The 23,087-nt window shown below is 34.4% G+C and overlaps 1 protein-coding gene across 1 annotated transcript; it reads right to left on the reverse strand.

The window, feature by feature from the left end:
- Positions 1 to 707: 707 nt before the first annotated feature.
- LOC117320681 (dual specificity mitogen-activated protein kinase kinase 4-like) lies at positions 708 to 23,081 on the reverse strand. Its single transcript, XM_033875196.1, has 12 exons — positions 22,938 to 23,081; positions 20,306 to 20,417; positions 19,641 to 19,704; positions 19,305 to 19,418; positions 18,806 to 18,925; positions 18,162 to 18,281; positions 14,744 to 14,795; positions 12,996 to 13,123; positions 7,409 to 7,486; positions 6,475 to 6,620; positions 6,251 to 6,296; positions 708 to 5,760 (listed from the first exon to the last, which is right to left on the reverse strand). Exons 1-12 carry the CDS (start codon positions 22,969 to 22,971, stop codon positions 5,632 to 5,634), a joined length of 1,143 nt encoding a protein of 380 aa, XP_033731087.1. The 5' UTR covers positions 22,972 to 23,081; the 3' UTR covers positions 708 to 5,631.
- Positions 23,082 to 23,087: the final 6 nt, after the last annotated feature.

Genomic DNA, 23,087 nt, shown 5'->3' on the forward strand with positions numbered 1-23,087 from the left:
CTTTATCATTACAGCTCTTAATTTCCGGAGCGTTCGAATACGAAGTCAAACGTACTGTGTGAAATAACAAAAGGCATAGAGGGCCTACATTGTCAATGGACCTGGAACTATACAAAAAAAGAAAATGCATCTATTGGATTGGTGTATCTGGAAGTAGACTGCAGCTAAGGTTGTTGGAAATTTAATAGATCTTAATAAGCTTAGGTTGTTGGAAATTTAATAGATCTTAATATGCTGAAAGATCTAGATTAGAGGTTAAGATCTGTGAAAGGAGTGGGTCAGTGTGGCATTGTACATATGGAGCAGCAGACGAAATTTCATTGAAAGGATTAGAATTTAGCAAAAAATGCATTATGCCTTTAGCATTCATGAAATCCATCGATCTACAGAAAAGACACAATGCTTCCTTCATGGGTCACAAAGCAATAAGAGTTACATGTGTCCTTCATGGACCATATTAACCAAAAGAAAACTTAAAGATGCTGACATGTACACACTTCAGTGCCACTGAAATGGCAATGAATTCAACACTTCCTTAATTTCCTCCATCGTCATAGATGAAGACAAATGGCAAACACATACATGGAATCCAAAGGAAAGGCTTCAATGCCTCATCTTTGAAATCCATTGGCATAATTGCAAATATATGTTGTAACAAATGTATCAAAATTAACAAATTAAACTTAAAAGAAATAACTAAACAATTCTTTCTTTTTTTCTGAATTTCATTTAATTTTGTATTAACAATCAACCATCATGTTTCTTTGCACAAATAAATCATTAACAATGTAATTAGGTAAAGCACTTTGTAGCTAGATAACATTATATGGAGAAGAAAGAGTTAACATAGTGACAAATCCCAGCACTATGTAGCTAGAAAATACCTTCAAAATTTCATTGTAACAGAATTCTGACAAAACTTGTGAAAAATCTATATGCCTGGACTGATGATGTTAAAGGTGATTATCAAAGAAATCTATCAGTATATATTTGTGAGACTTGGCTTGTATGATTAAGATAGTAAAACCAAGGAAGATGTCCTGTAAGGAGAATAAACATGGCCATGACACTTGACACACAGCAAGACAGCTCTAAATAACAGGTGACATGCGGAAAATTCAGTTCGTTAATCTTTTTTAATGTAACGTTTCAGGAAAAAAATCTTTATATAATTAATACAGGGTACACCACTAGATCTGTCCTTGTCATATATTAACTGTTTGGACCATGACAAACAAAAGCCGCCTCCGGTCATATATAACTTTTAATTTTTTTATTGTTTAAACATCAATCTTCCTTGCTAAGTTTCATTTGATTTAATTAGCATACAGGCTAACTTAAAGGACCAGTATGCAAAATTTGTGTTCCAATAAGTGCAAAAGATATTTTTTTCTATATGAAAACTTCCAGACAGAGGTGATTGAAGAAAGTGTTGAAAAAATCTGTCTTGCTGTGTCATGGATTATATAGTTATATGATAAAAAAATTGCATACATATATTGTACATGTACTGTACTAAATTGGCATAATACATTTCAAATGGTTTTTCAGCATTAAAAAACTTCCATCTAATGCAGCCACATATGATAAATCAATTTGCATCCGAACACGTCTTCAATCTCACACACTGCATGCATCTTATACAACATTTTGAAAGGCATAACATGTTAATTTTTAAATGTCAATATGCCATCTTCGTTAAATATCAGATCAGTCTGAAAGTGTAGTTTTGTGATAGCTCATGAGGTGTCGACCTACATAACCTCAGGTGAAGATCCAAGGTGTAATTCAACACCCTCAATGGGAAGCTGAGAAACAAACCAGTCTGTGACGTGGTGGTCGACTCTTTGAGCAAGATACTTTACCCTAATATCTCTGGATGGCATGCAACAGGCCTCCTGTATGTTGTTCAGTGAGGTAGCCTAGAGCTACTACAAAGAGATCCCGCCTCAAATGACCCTGGCCGCTAAAAGGGCGATACAATGTGTCAACTCACAGGCACCTGCTTAATGCTGATACCCACAGCATTAACAGAACATATGTCAACAAATGCTCAAAAAAGAAATCCACTATTTGAAAAAAAAATCTTGATGTATTGGTATCAGCTCTGTGTACATTCATTCAAACCACATCTGTTCACCACATGGCAGATCCCTGCTCAATATTACAAGGAAGATGTCTAAACTTGCTCAACAGATCACTGCACAATATCTCCAAAACAGGTTATTGGAATAAAACACCATTCCAGTGTAGAAACATGTCAATTTGAGAAAGAATAAATGGAAACTTTTATTTAAATGATACAGCATATATACTGATAATGTTAATACTTTTCAAGATATTACAGATCATATTCTCGCATATAACATATGCACAAATTTGGTAAAAACCTAATTAGCTATCTCTCAGAGGAAAGCTTTAGTTTCAAATCAGTATGTATATTACCTTTAACATCAAATCAATATAGAGAGTAGCCCCACTGTTTCAATACAATTTTGTATTACAGCAGCTGTATCTGAAAACATTCTTTTTATTTTCAACTGCGAGCATATTCATATTCATTTTGTTGCATAGCAATCTCTTGTGATGTATTTCTATGGTGATAATATTGTGAGTCGATAAATTTTTAATTTCATCTGACAAAAAGAGCTCTCGTTAGTTTATATATTTTATTATTTTGCAATTATCTTATGTGATGCAAACATATGTTCTAAATATTTTTTGTAAGAAAAATACCTATATCCTTTCATACCGTTTTCATTTGTCACATTTCTTTAATGCAACGGTAATACATTAATATGTTTTCAGGAAATGCTACATGTTTTCAAATATTCAGTGTTTCAAATAAGAAACAACAGAAAAGAAATGTCCATTTTAGCAGTCTTCATAATCTTCTTATTATACAACTTGTAAAGTTTTAACTGTCTTATATTGCATCACACAATACTTATCCATTGTACATAATAATGAAAAATACATCTCGTTTATACACGATTCATAGATTTTTCATACCAAAATTCAAGCAGTTTCAAGCTTCTTTCCATCAATTTTTCTCAATTCTCCAGGTGAATATTTTCGTTCAAACTTGCAGGAAATTGGGGTTCATTTTTGTCTTGCACATGATTGAAATAACAAAAGAACATTAGCATTATGATTTTATTACTATCATTACCAAATACTGAATTGTGTCCCAGTATGTGGAAATAAATTATTTGTGATGAATATTTCATTTTAAGGAATCTGAAAAGAACTGAATTTTTACATCAGGTATGATTCCAGTACTTTTCAAGGACTTAAGAGCAAATCCCTAAACTTTTTCAGCACTGACCCTAAATTCTAGCATTTTTCCAGCATTGACCTCAAATTTTATCACTTTTCATCATTTGTAAAAACGATGTTATATTGACTTTTAAGGTCAATTCTTTCAAATCACTATTTATCATGATATTACTCAAGTATGTCCATGTGGTAATATTAAAAGTATGATAAGCCTTCAGTCAGATCAATCAAAGTGAAGTAAATATTGCTGAACCTGTTCTAATTACCGGTATACAAAATGATGCTAAAGGTAATCAATGTGAATTTATACTGTACAACTCAAGTCTTACTGAATGTACCTTCTTCATTTGACATATTCAAAATGTCAATTCCAACTGAGCATAGGTAACCACAAGTACTGAATCAGCTCAAATTCTAATATTTACTAAAGATTTATTTTAGTGGTAAGTATTGGCTGAATTAATTGCACTTATTGCATTTCTGTATGTTGTTTTCAACAAGTACTGATTGTGTGTCAATTCTCCATTATCTGAGTGCTGTAAAATTTTAATGTTTCCAGAACATTCCTTAGATTAACACAAAATAGTGTTATTAAAATCACACATTTATTGCCTCTCCATTAAAAATTTGGATGCTTCAATAAATGTTCTGTTGTGCTTTAAGTTAAACTAGGTCAGGTGTGAGCTGCCCTCCCTGTAGTGTCCCATATCAAATTACGAAAACTACAATAAATTATATGCATGTACAACACAAGGCATTCTATAACAGTTTCAACAATTCCCCATATGGCCTTGAAACTGTTCACATATTGCTGTCTATGAATAGCAAAGAATATCACGGAGTACTTTAACCATGGAGGTCATTCATTTAACTCCAAAGTACCGGTGTAAAAAAAACAAACACACAAGCACACACTCATGACCACATGTACACACATGTATCCATAGCAACAATACACAACACAATATAACCCCATCAACATGTCCACTGGATACAGGCTCGTATGGAAGGTAGAGCCAACAATGGCGTCATGATGAAAGATCTACAATACTGCATTTACAATTCGTGCACACATAACGTTTTCTAAGACTCGCCGTGCTGAATTATCTCTCTTAATGTTAATTTCACAAGTAAACATGTTTCTTCTCTCTCACTAATAAACTCCTCTTAATTAAACAATTGCAGCTTTGTTTACCACAGCAATCAGCAAACTGGAAGCTGTTCCCTTTAATTAGAAATGCTTTGATAGTGGCATCAAAGATTTTTATAGGAAATTTCTGTAGTTATCAGGGATTCTTTACCATCTATATGAAACTTAGCAGGGTGCCTGTTTTCTTAAATTCTTCATCTGACGAAATTAAATGTTGACTTGATAAAAGCTGTCCTCCATACCAGCAACTTGTCACACCTAAAAACAGCATGCACACTTTAAATTTCACCTTATGTAACAACTGCATGTCAGTCTCTTGGACTATAGGTAAGGACATCAGTTATATATACTAATGGTCAGTCTTAAACTGAGAATGGTCAGTTAGGACATAAAAGTTATACAAGTACATGTATATAGTAACAGTCAATCTTGTAATGAGAACAGACAATAAGGACATACAAGTTATATATGGTAACGGTCAGTTGTATAAGGAGAATTATCAGTAATGACATAAAAGTTATATATAGTAACGTTCAGTCTTGTATTGAGAACTATCAGTAAGGACATAAAAGTTATATATAGTAACGTTCAGTCTTGTATTGAGAACTATCAGTAAGGACATAAAAGTTACATATAGTAACGGTCAGTCTTTTACTGAGAACTATCAGTAAGGACATAAAAGTTTTATATAGTAACGGCCAGTATTGTACCGTGAACTGACAGTAAGGACATATGAGTTATATATAGTAACGGCCAGTATTGTACCGAGAACTGATAGAAAGGACATGAGTTATACGTAGTTAATTCTTTAAATAGTATTTTTTTTACCGAGAACTAAGATGAAGAATGTACATTGCCAGTGAATCAACTGATTCTCCTGTGATAGAAAATTTATCATTATAGGGCATGCATGGTGTGTGAAGGAACAGCCTTTCCAATATTCTGCAATTTTTTGTAAAAAATCTGCATAGGTGATAGTCTATTCTCTCTCTTACGGCAACTGTCACAAGATCATTATCACACCAATTCTATCTGTCCAACCACAGCCGCAGCTAGATAACAATCCGCCCGTCTACTGGATACCATACAAGGGTAGTTGGACACTGCTGACTGTTTTACTGAGTGTATACATAGGCAGTACATCAGATCTGTACACACCCTGTGAGTCCAATTGTCTGTGAGTCCCACGGCTTGGCCCATTATCACGAGGAAGACAATGCATACTGTTGTTCTGTTTCATGTGCGCTATCCCTCATTTGGTCTTGTATACTACAGACATAACTAGCTACATCAACTTCTAACTCTTCGTAACGTTTTATAAAAGGATGCTCCTGAAAATGAATCAAAGAGGTAATGACTCATCTGTCTATAAAAAAAGGTTCCCACAATTATTTATATACATGACATATCATTCAGTGCCATCTAAACTATCCAGCCAAGTACGATGTATATGATATCTATTCTTATTATACATTCACTTATTTCAAATTAATGCTTTTAATTTTTTTTTCATATAACTGATAAATTTCATTAATTACTGAAATAGATCTGGCATATATACATGTACCATAATTGTATACTATTACAATTCACTGCAGGAGATGAAATGGACAAAATTATAATATATATGTAATTGTTTCTGAACATCAAGTTAATAAGAATATCAATAACTCCTGTATGTCTAATAACTCATGTATGTCTAAATTTGCAAAAATAAGTGGTTTGAATTGATGTATAAATTGATGTAAATTCATAAGTGGCAACAAACAGATAATTTCTAAGGTTATAAATAATGAAACAATGCTTTTTTTTGAAACTCACAATTAATTTGTTGTATTTTGGTCGCTCCTTTTCATCCTTGGTTAAACTATAAAATTAAAACAACATTATCAGCATATACTTCAAAAACTCCTTTTAATATATGCTGTTGTGAAACAGTGGCTATTGTGTATCATGTTTGTAATTCAAAAAGAAAAGATTTTGGAAGAAATGAATATTTGATTTTTTTTGTGACACCTTGCTAAAGATAAGAAGATGGTAATTACCATGTGTTGAGGAAATTTACAAAATCCTCCGAGAATTTGCCCTCTGTGCCCTTGAGTTGGGGAGGGGGGCCTTGTACCACCTGTGTGAGCTGGTCAAATACACTGTTCCACTTGGGGTACGGAAACTTCCCAGTGGCAAGTTCCATCTAGTAATAAAGTAAAGAAAACACGATTAATTAATCTTTAGCAATGGAGACTAATGACAATAGTACAATTCTATAATGCAGCATTATGAGGACAGAAATTTCAAATGATTCATCTAGGTACTTCCAGTTTTACTTATTGAACTTCATTTGATGTTTGTTTATTTAATTGGTTTTTCTCCCTGACAACAGCCATGGTCATTTTGAGGCAGTCTCCTTGTAGTAGCTGGTGGCTACCTGTAGTTGATGGTGACTACCTGTAGTAGATGGTGGCTACCTAACTGAAAATATACAGGAGGCTCGTCCTATACTATCCAGATCAATGTGGTAAAAGTGTTTTGCACCAGAAAACTGTAGAGAAGGACAGTCCCGTGATCCAGCTTTTATGAGAAACCTAATCCGATCCAGGTAGGGATTGAACATTCACCCCGGATCCTCTACAAACAAAGCTATTGCTTCTTCCAATAACCTTGATGCTTACATGATAAATGGACTAAATCTTTACTAGTTCTGCAGTCAGATCAGGATATTGATGTTATGTTGTGTATCCATTCTATCCTAATATGTTCAAGGTTTATCATTCCTGTTAAGGCACAGCTACATTGATGAATCTACCTGGTATCTCTTGACTTTCAAAAATTAGCAGGATTCACCGACAAAATATGGTCTTTGCCTGAATTGCTGCTGTCTAAATTTAGACTGACAAAATATGGTCTTTGTCTGAATTGCTGCTGTCTAAAGTATGGTCTTTGTCTGAACTGCTGCTGTCTAAATTAAGACTATCAACTTACCAATGTGATACCTAGACTCCAGACATCAGAGCGAATGTCGTAACCTTTACTGGAGGCTCTGGGGTCGATTCTCTCTGGCTGTAACACAAATAAAACATTTTATATCAATGTTCAAAGAACATGTTTATTTCATATACAGGGTTTGACACTGGAGAATATACCAGGGATAAGACAGTGGCAGAACCAAACCATTGTGCTGATAAAACCTCACATCTAACTAGTCAGCCATTAAACAAGTCTGCTCACTGGTAAGCTTGAGCATTTTGTGATTGAAAAATGTCCTTTTAAGGAATAAGATGCTCATGATCAAGTCTGGTCTTTCAGACTTTTCAGATTTTTGGACGGGATTGTAATTCATTAATTTTTTACAAACTTTACAGTATTTTACTCAATACGAAAGTTCAACAAATCATTACATTTCAGTGTAATATTTACAAGTGCAATCAATGATTGTGAAAGCTCACCAGCAGCAATCACACTATGCATTCATTTTTTATGTATGTATAAGCATGTCATTTTGAAATTGTATGTCACATAATGTCGCTCCTAGACCTCTAATGGATGTATAAACTAAATAAGAAGGGTATGGACTTACAAACTTTCCAATAACTTACCCCAAAAATCTTTAAAGAGGGTTTTTGTGCCAAAAAGTCAACTAATTTTATAATTAAAATACCAAAAAAATCACAATTTTTTCTGCATGATTTTGATACAACATCACTCCTGGACCTCTAATGAATGCATAAACCAAATTAGAAGGGTGTGAGAGCATACTTTTGGACTTGCCCCCAAAACTTTAAAGTGAGTTTAGGTACCAAAAAAGTTAAGTCCACAAAATGTTATAATGCGAAAAAATCACAAGTTTTTTTCTGCATGATTTTGCCATAACATCACTCCTAGACCTCTATTGAATATATAAACCAAATTAGAAGGGTGTGGGGTGCATACTGTTGGACGCCGACGCGGATGCCGGAGTACAGCATTGAGCTAATAATGAATATATGTTACATTACAATATTTTCAGTTTGACGTCAGTTCATAAAAGATTAAGGTAGCACACCACAGTAAGACAGCCTGGCCATGGGCAATTTTTTTGTTAAGCAAATAACTCCTGTATTATGATATGTATAAAAAATGAAAAAATAAATGTACACTATAATTGGTATATCCAGTATGAAGTAGTACATACAGGCTTCACATTTATTAAAACAAAAATCAATAAATTGGTTCCGGATTTTAAATATCCGGATTTTCCGAACGTGTGTTTACACAGGAAATTTAGTTTCGCCTACAGCGCAAAATGGAAGCCCACAGAAAAGGTAAGATAGCGGAAAAACTTAATTTACAACATATGTCCAAACAAGATTAATTCTGTCTTTGGGATAGAGATATTTAATTTTAAATAGGTTTCAGAAAAAAAATTGTGTAGAGAATTGTGCCATTTTGGGTCAAATATCATAATATTTTGCAATTTTTGAGAATTTTTTAAGCTGTTACCATGGTATTCACAGCTCTAAAAATCACAGAAAATATCAGTTTACTTATCCTTCAGAGCTCTATTAAAATTGCAAATGTTGTACAGATTTCAAATATATATACTTTATAAGAGGTTATATGTAAGGTTAACTGGCAATGTTTACATATCTAAAGCATGTGCCATATTTTTCAGAATTTGGCATTTTTACTGTACACTGCTACCTTATAAGGGCTGAAAAATGTTATTTTTTGGAAATTGTGCTTAATTATGCTTGATTAAGCTTCATTTTAGTTCATTATTGCTCAAAAATGCATAAAAACAATTTAAAACTTGTTTATTATCTGGCTTGTCATATTAGAGGAATCAAGGGAGGTAACTCGCATATTTACCCATTTTAAGGGTGGGTTAATTAAGCATAATGTTAATGAGTCAGTGTAAATTGAAAAGATATTCTATGTTTTATAACAAACCCAAAATAACTTATTGGGTATCTAACAAACCATATAGACTGAATTCTGGTTTGTTTTACCTGATTTATTACCCCGTATCCATGGAAACTATTACAGTAAATGTTATTTTTTGAAATATTTGGTGAAACCATTATTTTCAATTTATTTATACATTGGTAAGCATGTAATTTCAATTGATGGAGTGTACGGTTGATACCATATTGTCAATTATTGTCACTTCCTTCGGTAAAGCAGAAAAAATAGCATTTTCCGCATAAAATGGGATCAGCGGACACTTTCATATGATCATTGGTACATATCTGAATTACCGGGGTGGAAACAGATGACTGTGATGTCATAGGCATGACATTTTGAAATCTTGGATGTCATGTCATGATTTATCAGTTAGAATATTGCATGTGTTGCTAAGCTGAGGTTTGGAAAGGAATTTGGTTATTTATTATGACACCATTGAGTATTTATGACGTCATAGATACCATCTGATGACGTCATAGTTACTGATGACGTCATGGTAACTATGACGTCATATTACAAGGCTAAATTTGATAGTTGTATAGTAATTTTTGCTTGATTACATGCACAGAGACTCAAAGTACCACATTCAACTCAAAACACAACTTTATTCAAGAGATATACAGAATTATGGGAGTTTTCATCTTTAAAATTACCTCCCCTTATTACTGGATTGGGAGAAAAAGTTGTCAAAATACACCTCTCAGGGAAATCAGCAATACTCCGTGACTATTAAAGATACACAGTAACCCGATATGTCATTTTGTTCATCGGAACATATTCTAGACATTCATGGGGTTTTTAGTAAAATTAGAATTAACAAAAGTGATGTATAAGGTAGCACACCACAGTAAGACAGCCTGGCCATGGGCAATTTTTTTGTTAAGCAAATAACTCCTGTATTATGATATGTATAAAAAATGAAAAAATAAATGTACACTATAATTGGTATATCCAGTATGAAGTAGTACATACAGGCTTCACATTTATTAAAACAAAAATCAATAAATTGGTTCCGGATTTTAAATATCCGGATTTTCCGAACGTGTGTTTACACAGGAAATTTAGTTTCGCCTACAGCGCAAAATGGAAGCCCACAGAAAAGGTAAGATAGCGGAAAAACTTAATTTACAACATATGTCCAAACAAGATTAATTCTGTCTTTGGGATAGAGATATTTAATTTTAAATAGGTTTCAGAAAAAAAATTGTGTAGAGAATTGTGCCATTTTGGGTCAAATATCATAATATTTTGCAATTTTTGAGAATTTTTTAAGCTGTTACCATGGTATTCACAGCTCTAAAAATCACAGAAAATATCAGTTTACTTATCCTTCAGAGCTCTATTAAAATTGCAAATGTTGTACAGATTTCAAATATATATACTTTATAAGAGGTTATATGTAAGGTTAACTGGCAATGTTTACATATCTAAAGCATGTGCCATATTTTTCAGAATTTGGCATTTTTACTGTACACTGCTACCTTATAAGGGCTGAAAAATGTTATTTTTTGGAAATTGTGCTTAATTATGCTTGATTAAGCTTCATTTTAGTTCATTATTGCTCAAAAATGCATAAAAACAATTTAAAACTTGTTTATTATCTGGCTTGTCATATTAGAGGAATCAAGGGAGGTAACTCGCATATTTACCCATTTTAAGGGTGGGTTAATTAAGCATAATGTTAATGAGTCAGTGTAAATTGAAAAGATATTCTATGTTTTATAACAAACCCAAAATAACTTATTGGGTATCTAACAAACCATATAGACTGAATTCTGGTTTGTTTTACCTGATTTATTACCCCGTATCCATGGAAACTATTACAGTAAATGTTATTTTTTGAAATATTTGGTGAAACCATTATTTTCAATTTATTTATACATTGGTAAGCATGTAATTTCAATTGATGGAGTGTACGGTTGATACCATATTGTCAATTATTGTCACTTCCTTCGGTAAAGCAGAAAAAATAGCATTTTCCGCATAAAATGGGATCAGCGGACACTTTCATATGATCATTGGTACATATCTGAATTACCGGGGTGGAAACAGATGACTGTGATGTCATAGGCATGACATTTTGAAATCTTGGATGTCATGTCATGATTTATCAGTTAGAATATTGCATGTGTTGCTAAGCTGAGGTTTGGAAAGGAATTTGGTTATTTATTATGACACCATTGAGTATTTATGACGTCATAGATACCATCTGATGACGTCATAGTTACTGATGACGTCATGGTAACTATGATGTCATATTACAAGGCTAAATTTGATAGTTGTATAGTAATTTTTGCTTGATTACATGCACAGAGACTCAAAGTACCACATTCAACTCAAAACACAACTTTATTCAAGAGATATACAGAATTATGGGAGTTTTCATCTTTAAAATTACCTCCCCTTATTACTGGATTGGGAGAAAAAGTTGTCAAAATACACCTCTCAGGGAAATCAGCAATACTCCGTGACTATTAAAGATACACAGTAACCCGATATGTCATTTTGTTCATCGGAACATATTCTAGACATTCATGGGGTTTTTAGTAAAATTAGAATTAACAAAAGTGATGTATAAGGTAGCACACCACAGTAAGACAGCCTGGCCATGGGCAATTTTTTTGTTAAGCAAATAACTCCTGTATTATGATATGTATAAAAAATGAAAAAATAAATGTACACTATAATTGGTATATCCAGTATGAAGTAGTACATACAGGCTTCACATTTATTAAAACAAAAATCAATAAATTGGTTCCGGATTTTAAATATCCGGATTTTCCGAACGTGTGTTTACACAGGAAATTTAGTTTCGCCTACAGCGCAAAATGGAAGCCCACAGAAAAGGTAAGATAGCGGAAAAACTTAATTTACAACATATGTCCAAACAAGATTAATTCTGTCTTTGGGATAGAGATATTTAATTTTAAATAGGTTTCAGAAAAAAAATTGTGTAGAGAATTGTGCCATTTTGGGTCAAATATCATAATATTTTGCAATTTTTGAGAATTTTTTAAGCTGTTACCATGGTATTCACAGCTCTAAAAATCACAGAAAATATCAGTTTACTTATCCTTCAGAGCTCTATTAAAATTGCAAATGTTGTACAGATTTCAAATATATATACTTTATAAGAGGTTATATGTAAGGTTAACTGGCAATGTTTACATATCTAAAGCATGTGCCATATTTTTCAGAATTTGGCATTTTTACTGTACACTGCTACCTAAAGGGAAAGAAATCTGCCAAGACACATCATAATTATTAGGTACCGCTCTCAATGCATCCACAAGGTAAATGCTTCCCTGGTAATAATTGTTCACTTATACAAGACTGCACGCGCAGAGAATAAATAGTTATTTTTTAATTGGATTTGTCATTGATAATTTCACACAAAACCCAGTTTTTGATTGGTCTAAGCTTAATACAAATTTTGGACATAAAATTCATGAAATTTTGTTCCCTTTTTTTGGTGCCTAAATTCCATTAGTTTAGATCTTTATTCATTAATTTTAAGGTGATTTTAAGAGTGAGTAAATCACAGCTTTTTACAGTATCAAAGCTAAAAAGCTCAAATTTTGTGTGTCCAGTAATTAGCTATAAGGTAACACTACAGTATACTTACTGCCATGTATGGCCGACAGCCAGCATCTCGACTCTTGGCTATGGAGTCCACCAGCTGTCCACTAATACCAAAATCACAGAGTTTGATGTTGCCTTTACGATCTAACATAATGTTGGAAGGTTTTACATCTGTAAAATAATCATTGTGTAGATATTTTAAGGGATAGGCTTTGCATGTTGGCTTTTTTCATAAATATCAAAATCTACGCAATAACTACTGAAAGGAAATAACTGAATATGAACACTAATATATCTGATGAATGTAAGCTAATTTTACAGAAAATTGCAATGAAACAAATGACTCTGAAACAAATAACAGCAAACCTGCTTAGCTTCCATCCTTAATCCTTTACACTACAGGAAGTTTTATATAACAAGACAATTTGGCAAATTACAGCCCTCTTCCTGATGTAAGTGAAAGGTTAAAATGTAATGTTACTTTTAATACAGGACACATCGCCTCACCTAGGTGAACTCACGATCATGTCCCAAAGGTTGGAGTTCTAGTAACGTGTTTGACCTAATTTTATCAACATTTATCACCTATTTTTACAGTAGCGCTTTTGTAAACACAACAGGTTATTCAGACTACGCTTTCAATGTTTTAAACGTACCATTCATAAAAACAATATAGCGATAGTTTCTGATTCAAATACAATATATAACCATGCGGAGACTACAGCTATAACAAATGCCCGAGCAGCTTCACAATTAATATAATTTTCGCGAAATGAAGAAAGTTTAACGATCATTTAACATTGAATTAATGAAATACTATTGTAACAGGAGAGGAGAAAATGTAGCGGCCAGACCGGGGTTCGAACCCGGGACCTCCGAACACTAGCCAGATGCTCTACCAATTGAGCTACCTGGTCACCGATGATCGACCCAGTCCAGTCCCACTACACACCTCCCTCTTTTTTTCCAAGTCTTTGCCCTCAAAGACACACGAGACCTTTATTCCACCACCGTGGGTATTTCAGTTGGGCGCCAATTTTGTAACAGGAGAGGAGAAAATGTAGCGGCCAGACCGGGGTTCGAACCAGGGACCTCCGAACACTAGCCGGATGCTCTACCAATTGAGCTACCTGGTCACCGATGATCGACCCATTCCAGTCCCGCTACACTATCATTTTTTCTTATTTATAAATGTGCCATTGTTCATGCTGTTGCTGTTACATATCAGATTTACATTGGATGTGTTTGTGTCTAATGATTTCCCGAGATTTTTCGCCGATATCGACTCAAATAGTTCGGACTAGCGCTTTTTTTCTGAAGCATAATTTCGAATAATTTGAACAGGTTCGTCAATATTTATTTAATTTTGTTCAAAGTAAACAAAGAGTTAACGTAAGTTCCAATGACATGAAGTGCAGCAGATAAAGCTGAGACAAGATATTACTTTGATGTAGGTGAAAGGTCAAAATGTAGGTCGGTGTTATACATTTGGTACATGTCACCTAGATGAAGACATGCCCCAAGTATTAAATTCAAGTGATATGTAGTGTACTAGTATGAGATATAGCCAAGACAAGCTTGAATGCAGAAAGGCGGACGGACAAAATACAATCTTATAGTCCCCTTGGTTCTCTGCGGGGAACTGATAAGTTTATACTAGGTACACTGGGTATTTATAATGGTATTTCATAACTATCCTAAACAACACATACAGTGCCAATAAACTGATCAGATTTAAAACTCCCTAGTAAACACTATCATTACATGTCTTCCTTCAAAACATCAACTTACCTCTATGTATAATCTTCAAATTTTCTTTTAAATAATTCAAAGCTTTTACAGTCTGAAAATAAAATAAACATTTCAAAGTACCTCAAAACAAGAGGCCCATGGGCCTTAACGGTCATCTGACAAACACTTACACTTACAGCAGGGACACACACCCCAATCCAGCATTATTACCATAAATTATTTATCGCAGCCAGTTATGTTTTAGATCAAATTTGGTTTTTATCCATTTAGCTTGTCCAGGAAGAGCAGCATCATAAAGCAAAATTTTAGCCAAGTTCCCATTTTTGGGGCATGCCCCTCTGTCCCAATGGGTCAGACAAGACTCATTTATATCAATTAGGATTGCCTTTCCCCAATGATGTTTCATACTAAATATGGTTGTAATCAATTAAGGCATTAAGGAGGAATTGCATTTTTAAGAAATGTTTAACCTAAGCACTCCTTTTGCCCCATCTTTTTTTCCCCAGGGGTCAAACCTGTCTCATTAAAAAATATGATTGCCGTCACCTAATATGTTTCACATCAAATTTGGTTGTAATGCACCAAAAGGTTAGGGAGGATTAGGATTTAACAGCAAATATTCACCAAAGTTCCCATTTTGGGGCCCTGCCCCTCAGGCCCCAGGGGTCACACTAGCCTCGTTTATATAAAATATGACCACCCTTCCCAAAGGATGTTTCACACCATATTTCGTATTAATCCACCCAAGGGTTAGAGAGAAGTAGATTTATAGCAAAAATTCACCAAAGTTCCCCTTTTGGGGCCCCACCCCTCTGGCCCTAGGGGTCAAACCAGCCTCATTTATGTAAAATATGATTGTCCTCCTCCAATGATGTTTCACACCAAATTTGGTAATAATTCACTATGGGTGTTAGGAGGAATAGGATTTCATAGCAAAATTTCATCAAAGTTCCCCTTTTGGGGCCCCGCCCCTCTGGCCCCAGGGGCCACACCAGCCTCATTTATATAAAATATGACCACCCTCCACCAATGATGTTTCACACAATATCTGGTTGAAATCCACCAAAGGGTTAAGGACGAGTAGGATTTTATAGCAAAATTTCATCAAAGTTCCCTTTTTTGGGCCCGTCACTCTGGCCCCAGGGCTCACACCAGCCTCATTTATATAAAATATGACCACCCTCCCCCAATGATATTTCACAACATATCTGGTTGAAATCTACTAAAGGGTTAAGGAGGAGTAGGATTTTATAGCAAAATTTCATCAAAGTTCCCCTTTTGGGGCCCCACCCCTCAGGCCCCAGGGGTCACACTAGCCTCATTTATATAAAATATGACTGCCCTCCCCAAATGATGTTTCACAACATATCTGGTTGAAATCCACTAAAGGGTTAAGGAGGAGTAGGATTTTATAGCAAAATTTCATCAAAGTTCCCCTTTTGGGGCCCCGCCCCTCAGGCCCCAGGGGTCACACCAACTTCATTTATATAAAATATGACCGCCCTCCCCAAATGATGTTTCACAACATATCTGGTTGAAATCCACTAAAGGGTTAAGGAGGAGTAGGATTTTATAGCAAAATTTCATCAAAGTTCCCCTTTTGGGGCCCCGCCCCTCAGGCCCTAGTGGTCACACCAGCCTCATTTATATAAAATATGACCGCCCTCCCCAAATGATGTTTCACAACATATCTGGTTGAAATCCACTAAAGGGTTAAGGAGGAGTAGGATTTTATAGCAAAATTTCATCAAAGTTCCCCTTTTGGGGCCCCGCCCCTCAGACCCCAGGGGTCACACCAACTTCATTTATATAAAATATGACCGCCCTCCCCAAATGATGTTTCACAACATATCCGGTTGAAATCCACTAAAGGGTTAAGGAAGAGTAGGATTTTATAGCAAAATTTCATCAAAGTTCCCCTTTTGGGGCCCCGCCCCTCAGGCCCTAGTGGTCACACCAGCCTCATTTATATAAAATATGACCGCCCTCCCCAAATGATGTTTCACAACATATCTGGTTGAAATCCACTAAAGGGTTAAGGAGGAGTAGGATTTTATAGCAAAATTTCATCAAAGTTCCCCTTTTGGGGCCCCGCCCCTCAGGCCCCAGGGGTCACACCAACTTCATTTATATAAAATATGACCGCCCTCCCCCAATGATGTTTCACACCAAATTTAGTTGTAATCCACCCAAGGGTAAAGGAGGAGTAGGATTTTATAGCAATATTCACCTAAGTTCCCTTTTTGGGGCCCCACCCTTCTGGCCCCAGGGGTCAGACCAGCCTCATTTATATAAAATATGATTGCCCTCCCCCAATGATGCTTCAAACCAAATTTGGAAGTAATCCACCCAAGGGTTAAGGAGGAGTAGCGTTTTGAAAGAAAAAGTTTACGGACGGCGCACGGCGGACGACGACGGACGAAGCACGATGACTATAGGTCATCCTGACCCTTTGGGTCAGATGACCTAACAAAAAGGAGGCCTAAGGGTCTGAATAGCTTTAACATTCCTTGATTAAAAATTATAAGCATTTTGGTTGTTTTGGCTAGAGCCTATATTGGCTAAATTGTTGACTTTGGAAAGAAACTTTCGGGTTTAAACTGCAAAATTTTGGAGGAATTCAACTTATATGAAATGTAAAATCAATTGGGAATGGGCCAGTTATTCTAAATTATTCCTCAAGTATGACATTTACTACATATTAAATCTCAAATAAGACATTTGCCCTTCACTTCAGGAATGTGTAACACAAGGGAAAATGGATGCGCGCTTCAACAATGGGTTTAATTTATAATTGTTATTGTCACAAATTAAAGATATTTGTAATCAAAATATGTTGATATCAAAGATTCAGTGAACAATCTACAATTTAACTTCATGAGTCCTTTCAACTGTATTGCTTAAAAAAATATGTCACACAATGTTAAATTTAATTTCTATCAAAATTCTATGAGTACATGTCTCAGGACTTGCCTGCAGATTTATCACTGAAGATTCCAAATCAGTTGAAGAATAAACAAATATTAGCAACAAATCTTGGGATTTACATACCAATAAACATAATCTTTTATCCATTCCCATTTCATAATTATGCAAGGTTACATTTTTTTTAAAACAAAGTTCATATAAAATTAATAGACTTGATAATGTATAGAGTAAAATTTACTCGTCTGCATGTGTTATTTGATATCTGAAATATGTGGTTGAATGAAAGTAGATTAATGATTTTATGGTGACATAATTTTCACATTTTACTTTAATGTCTAAAATACATGCCTACAAACGTAATAAAAAGAAACCCGACTTCACCAACACACTGCTGACCGAGTCAATGTATCAAATAAGACAGTGAGTCTGTAAAGTTGTCAAAATCATGAGTAGTCAGTTATCAGGTTTCACTCTATTAGGTTTCCTCATTCAAACATTCTCACCACAATAGTTTGATATTTATACTTACTGCAACTGTAATTTTCCCTAAGATGTCCTCTGGTATTGAACTGAACACAACACAGTAAATGTATTTATAAAATTTGTCTAAGGAAATGTCCATCACTTCCATACATATCCAACAATCACCCTGCAAAGAATAAATAAAAAAAGTTATTTAAGCAAATAATAGGTATTCAGTACAGGGCATTCAGTAGACCCTTGAGGGTATGTTTTTGACTCCCCAAATTGAGATCTGACTCTTGGGTTTGACAGGATTTGTCTATTGAACAAATGTTTTGACCCTTCAGATTTCTCAGAAATAGTGATTTGACTTCTGAAATTGCTAAAAGTCAAGGGTCAACTGGTTGCCCTGCAGTAATCAATCTACAATTGACTTTTACAGGACCTCTTTTAAGTGTATTGCTAAATCCCTATAAGTTTAAGTATTTCCAGAAATTCTACAAGTCCTATCATAATTCTATGAGTACAGGACTCTGGACAAGTAGATTTATCATTTATTATTACATTACTTACATGTGTAAGTTGCTATTTTCAAGCTGGAGAAATCAGAGCAAAAAATTCATTTTTCTTCAGAATCATGACCATGCAAACCACAAAATGTGAAATAAAAGTACAAAAGTACAGTGTGAAAATAAGTTTATATTATCAAACCTCTTTAAACAGGGCTCCGTAAAATTGTACAATAAACGGGCAGTCATTACTCCGCATGACAACTTCCAGATCCATCAACAGTTGTTTCTGTTCTCGTTCATCTACCGTTGAACGTATACGCTGGCAAAATAATGTTCATCATTTTAATTACCTCTGCAATGTTTGCATACTCAACAAGTAAATCCAATATATTTGTAAAGTGTAACCTCCAAATTCTGGACAGTTTTTGTTTTCATGTTCAGCAGACTTCAGCATATTTAACAAGCAAACTTTAAATTGATATTTTTCTTTATCCTATCAACAATGTTAATTGTTTCTATTTGATGTTGATTTTTTTTTTGGTTCCAACACAACCAGGATGAGGATAAAGAATATTATTTGTTCAAACCAACTCAGTAGGTATCTGGAAAATGTCACATTTATAAATGTGACATTTTACCTTTCAGGTTCTCTAACAACCATTAATATTTATTGTGAATCATCTATGTGATAAACTCACCTTGACAGCCATCACAGTACTGCTAACCTCATGGACCATTTTTGTGACATAACCATAGTTTCCTCGTCCTATTTCAACTAATTCTTTTAAATCATCGGCGGTAAAATCATATGTCTGAAAAGAAAAATGAAAAAGCTTAATTCTGAGAATCTCTTTTAAATCTAGAAAAAGAACAGATGACATTTCACCCAGAGAAACATTTAGTAAAAGAGAATACCAGGTATATAGACCTAAGTTTTAATTTGTTTCCTCGATTATTACATCAAGTTTTCTTTTAACAGATTCTAAAATTTTAGGGAAAAAGTCCCCACATGGATCAACCCTGCTTATAATTACCTTCTCCCCTATTTGCAATTTTCCTGTTGTCTGCAACATGTGTGATCTAACATCTATTCGCTCCCTGAAAAAATGTAAATGCTAAATCAATACTTACTGATTTCACTTTCGGAATCAATAATAAGAAACTTGAAATCATCAATTATTGATTATAATTGGTTTTCTAACTTTAGCATAGAATTGCCCTTTTGAACAAATGAATGTGCATTGTAAGTAAGGTTATTTTATATCTTAGCAATTGTTATCAATATTTTCAATACTGTAAACAAAGCATTTAACTGTTGTTGTTAATATATTTAGATATCTCCTGTAAACAACCAATGAATATATCGGTAAGATATAAGATCAACTTCTTCTTGGTTCGATAACAACACAAAAATATTTGAAGCGAGGATTTACAACACTTCCAGAAACGTCTGATTAATTACCTTTTCACAATTGTCATCAATTATCGTTTTTTTTTCTTCTCCTTTTTTTTTCTCCAACTAATTTTCGATCATCTGTCCACCACTAATAAGTTGTACATTGTACTTATACATACAAAATAAGGTTACAATTATTTCCTTGTCATCTCTCATTTAGGTGTTAAACATTTGATCAAATATCTAAACTTTCATAAACTATGGGTGAATGGAAGCTGAATTTTAACATAGTAATGTATATACCTCTGTGTCCGATACCCTAACCGATCCAACTGTGATATTGGCATCTGTGCTTGTGGCTGCTGTGGCTGGTTGTTTTCTGGTGCAAATCTGATCAGCAGCTTTTTCCGAAATTCTGAAAAATATACAAACATACTTAAACAGTTATTCATATTATTATATCTAATGGCTGAAAAAATACCTATAACTGTCATTGTTTGTTCTGTTGTAAGAAAAACTTGCACACAAAAAGAATCAAACCGAAAATTATACCTGTGGCAGTGTGCTTTAATATATATATAACATGATAGATAGAGACTAGAGAATTGCAATAGCAAAGGAACCTGCATAAGGCTTGAGCTTCAATCCTTGAGAGTATGTTTTTGATTCCCGAAAATGATATTTGACTCTTGGGATTGAAGGGACATGTCTATCCGACATTTGACCCTTCATATTTTTGAGAAATGATGATTTGTTTTCTGAAATCACTAAAATACAAGGGTCTGACAATCGTCTGGACGCTCTGAAGGCCAGACCAGAAATATTAATTAAGTCTTGGATTTCTTTAAGAACTCTAAACACAGTCACGTGCACAAGTCCAAATGATGATCCCATCTTGATTATACCTAGGTCTGTTCATTGGTATGAAAAATTATTTGGCCATTTAATTCATGTCACCAGCACGACTCCTGCATCAATAATTACCAAAACTGCAACATCAATAATCATACAATATCTGGGTATTCATCTATGTAATTTTTATTCAATGTCCTTATATATTACCAAGATACTATATAAGGGCCTTTTTCAATTGATTATGAAGTATCTCATTATGTTCATTCTGTAGATCTAGCATGCATCAGGCTCTGTACATGGTCCCAATTATATATTGGTTCATAACTATATACAGTCAAACCTCGTTAACTCGAAGTCATCGGGATCGTGAAAAAACTTCGAGTTATCCGAGTCTTCGAGTTAACCGAGTTTCAAGGTAGACGTGTTGGTATAAATAGCGTGTATGTCTGTGATTGGGAGTCGTGTCATTTTCTAAGTGAGTGAAAGATTACCACACAATTTCATCACTTTAATATCTATTTAAATAATTTCTATCGTGGTACATAAATGATATTATTGTTAAAAATCATAAAACAACAATATACGAAGTCTGCAGCAAATAATACATACACAAATGTATCGGCACAGGCCACGTGTTGACAAGTGCAGTAGCAGCCGGAAATGCACAGTGCGCAAGTACACGTCGATGTTTTACAACAATCATGGATCGAGTTAAGTCACATAAATATGATCCAATAGTTTTAAAACCATTAACTTGTATCAATTATCATAGTTTGATCAGAAACGAAGTCCTGGGATTAAATCATGCGTTACCCGGCCATAGTTGTGATTTCAGGTGTGTCAGATAGTTCCGCCTGATCGCACATGGTGACCTAGACAGTTTGACAGGGTAGCGAGCTTGGGTATAATTATCACACTTCTTTAATCATCAAAGGGATTATGTCAGTACTGTTTGTCAACATCAATACTGTTGGATCTTAATAAAAACGGGTTTCAGTAACAATAGTCAGATATGTTTAATGTAATTTAATAAAAAAAATGAAACAAAAACGGGATATTTCCCGGGCGCGAAATTGCAAACAATTTACCGAGACGTACGATGAGTATTTTGTTGACACATTTTGTTTAAAAATGAAAATAATGTTTTCAACTTCGGGATAACCGGTACATTTTACATAGGTTTTGTAACATCGGGACCAGCATTTTACTTCGGATTAACCAAGTTTTTCGAATTATCCGAGTTTATATTTCTAAGAAAAAGAAGGATTTTGGCCGGGACCGGAGTAATACTTCGAGTTCAACGGGGTCTTCGAGTTATCCGAGTTCGAGTTAACGAAGTTTGACTGTATAGTGAATAATAAAAATAATGAAAGATGATCATGACTCTCCTACAGTAACTAAAATCTGTGAACATGTAAAAATATTTAAGTCAAATGACTTTCCTTTGGTTTCATAAATTAGGTTTTACTCATTAACTTCAGTGGCATCCTGTTACCATTTATTTTTTAAGAAAGCTGACAACATCATATTTATCGACAGACAGATCTAGACATCATTTATTGATAATTAATAGTGTTTGAATCAAGTGGCAATCCTATATATAGTAGTGCATCTATGAGTGACACTTACACAACTTTATCATCGGTATGTAAGATTATGAACATCGAGTTACAAGTAGGCCTTGGTGTGAAAATAAAATATTTGAAATATTTGAATCAATTTCACTGCATTGTGCGGGGTGTAAAGATGTTTAGACCCATTAACAATAACATCATTTTACTTTTTTTAACAACTGTTACTTGACATATCTACAAAAACGATATTACATAATGTTCTTTCACATCTGAGTTTTCATTAGAATTGTGTGTACTCTAAGGACTTCCTTGTAGAATAGTAAGCCATGTCGGGCATAATGACCAGAATGATTACTACATGTCACCGATTTCATTCATAAAATGTGCGTGTCTTAAGCAGTAACATTAGTTGAGAAACATTGCCGTGAAGTCATACAACTCAATGAGTCACAGATCTTAAAATAGCGATCCCAATTCAACGGATTCCCAGTTGTTTTTCTATGTACCTTGATTACCACTTGGCTTTTCAGGAGCCGCCATCTTGAAAAGTGGCCGAAATCGTTTAGCCCTTCCCTCTCCTCTCTCTCGGCTGTTTACGGGTGGTTCTTCTGGTATCAGATCCCTCGGTTTGAGTCCACTGGGTAGCAATCAACGCG

Source organism: Pecten maximus, unplaced genomic scaffold, assembly GCF_902652985.1.
Source record: "Pecten maximus unplaced genomic scaffold, xPecMax1.1, whole genome shotgun sequence".
Taxonomy (NCBI): Eukaryota; Metazoa; Mollusca; class Bivalvia; order Pectinida; family Pectinidae; genus Pecten; species Pecten maximus.

Bases quoted from the DNA above. Each gene is read 5' to 3' on its own strand.
- LOC117320681 (XM_033875196.1), bottom strand. From the start codon at position 22,971: ATGGCGGCTCCTGAAAAGCCAAGTGGTAATCAAG. The intron at 18,926-19,304 runs GTGAGTTTATCA...TTATTTTGCCAG, and splicing joins GTACTGTGATGGCTGTCAAG to CGTATACGTTCAACGGTAGA. The intron at 5,761-6,250 runs GTGAGTTTCAAA...ATTCATTTTCAG, and splicing joins CAAAATACAACAAATTAATT to GAGCATCCTTTTATAAAACG.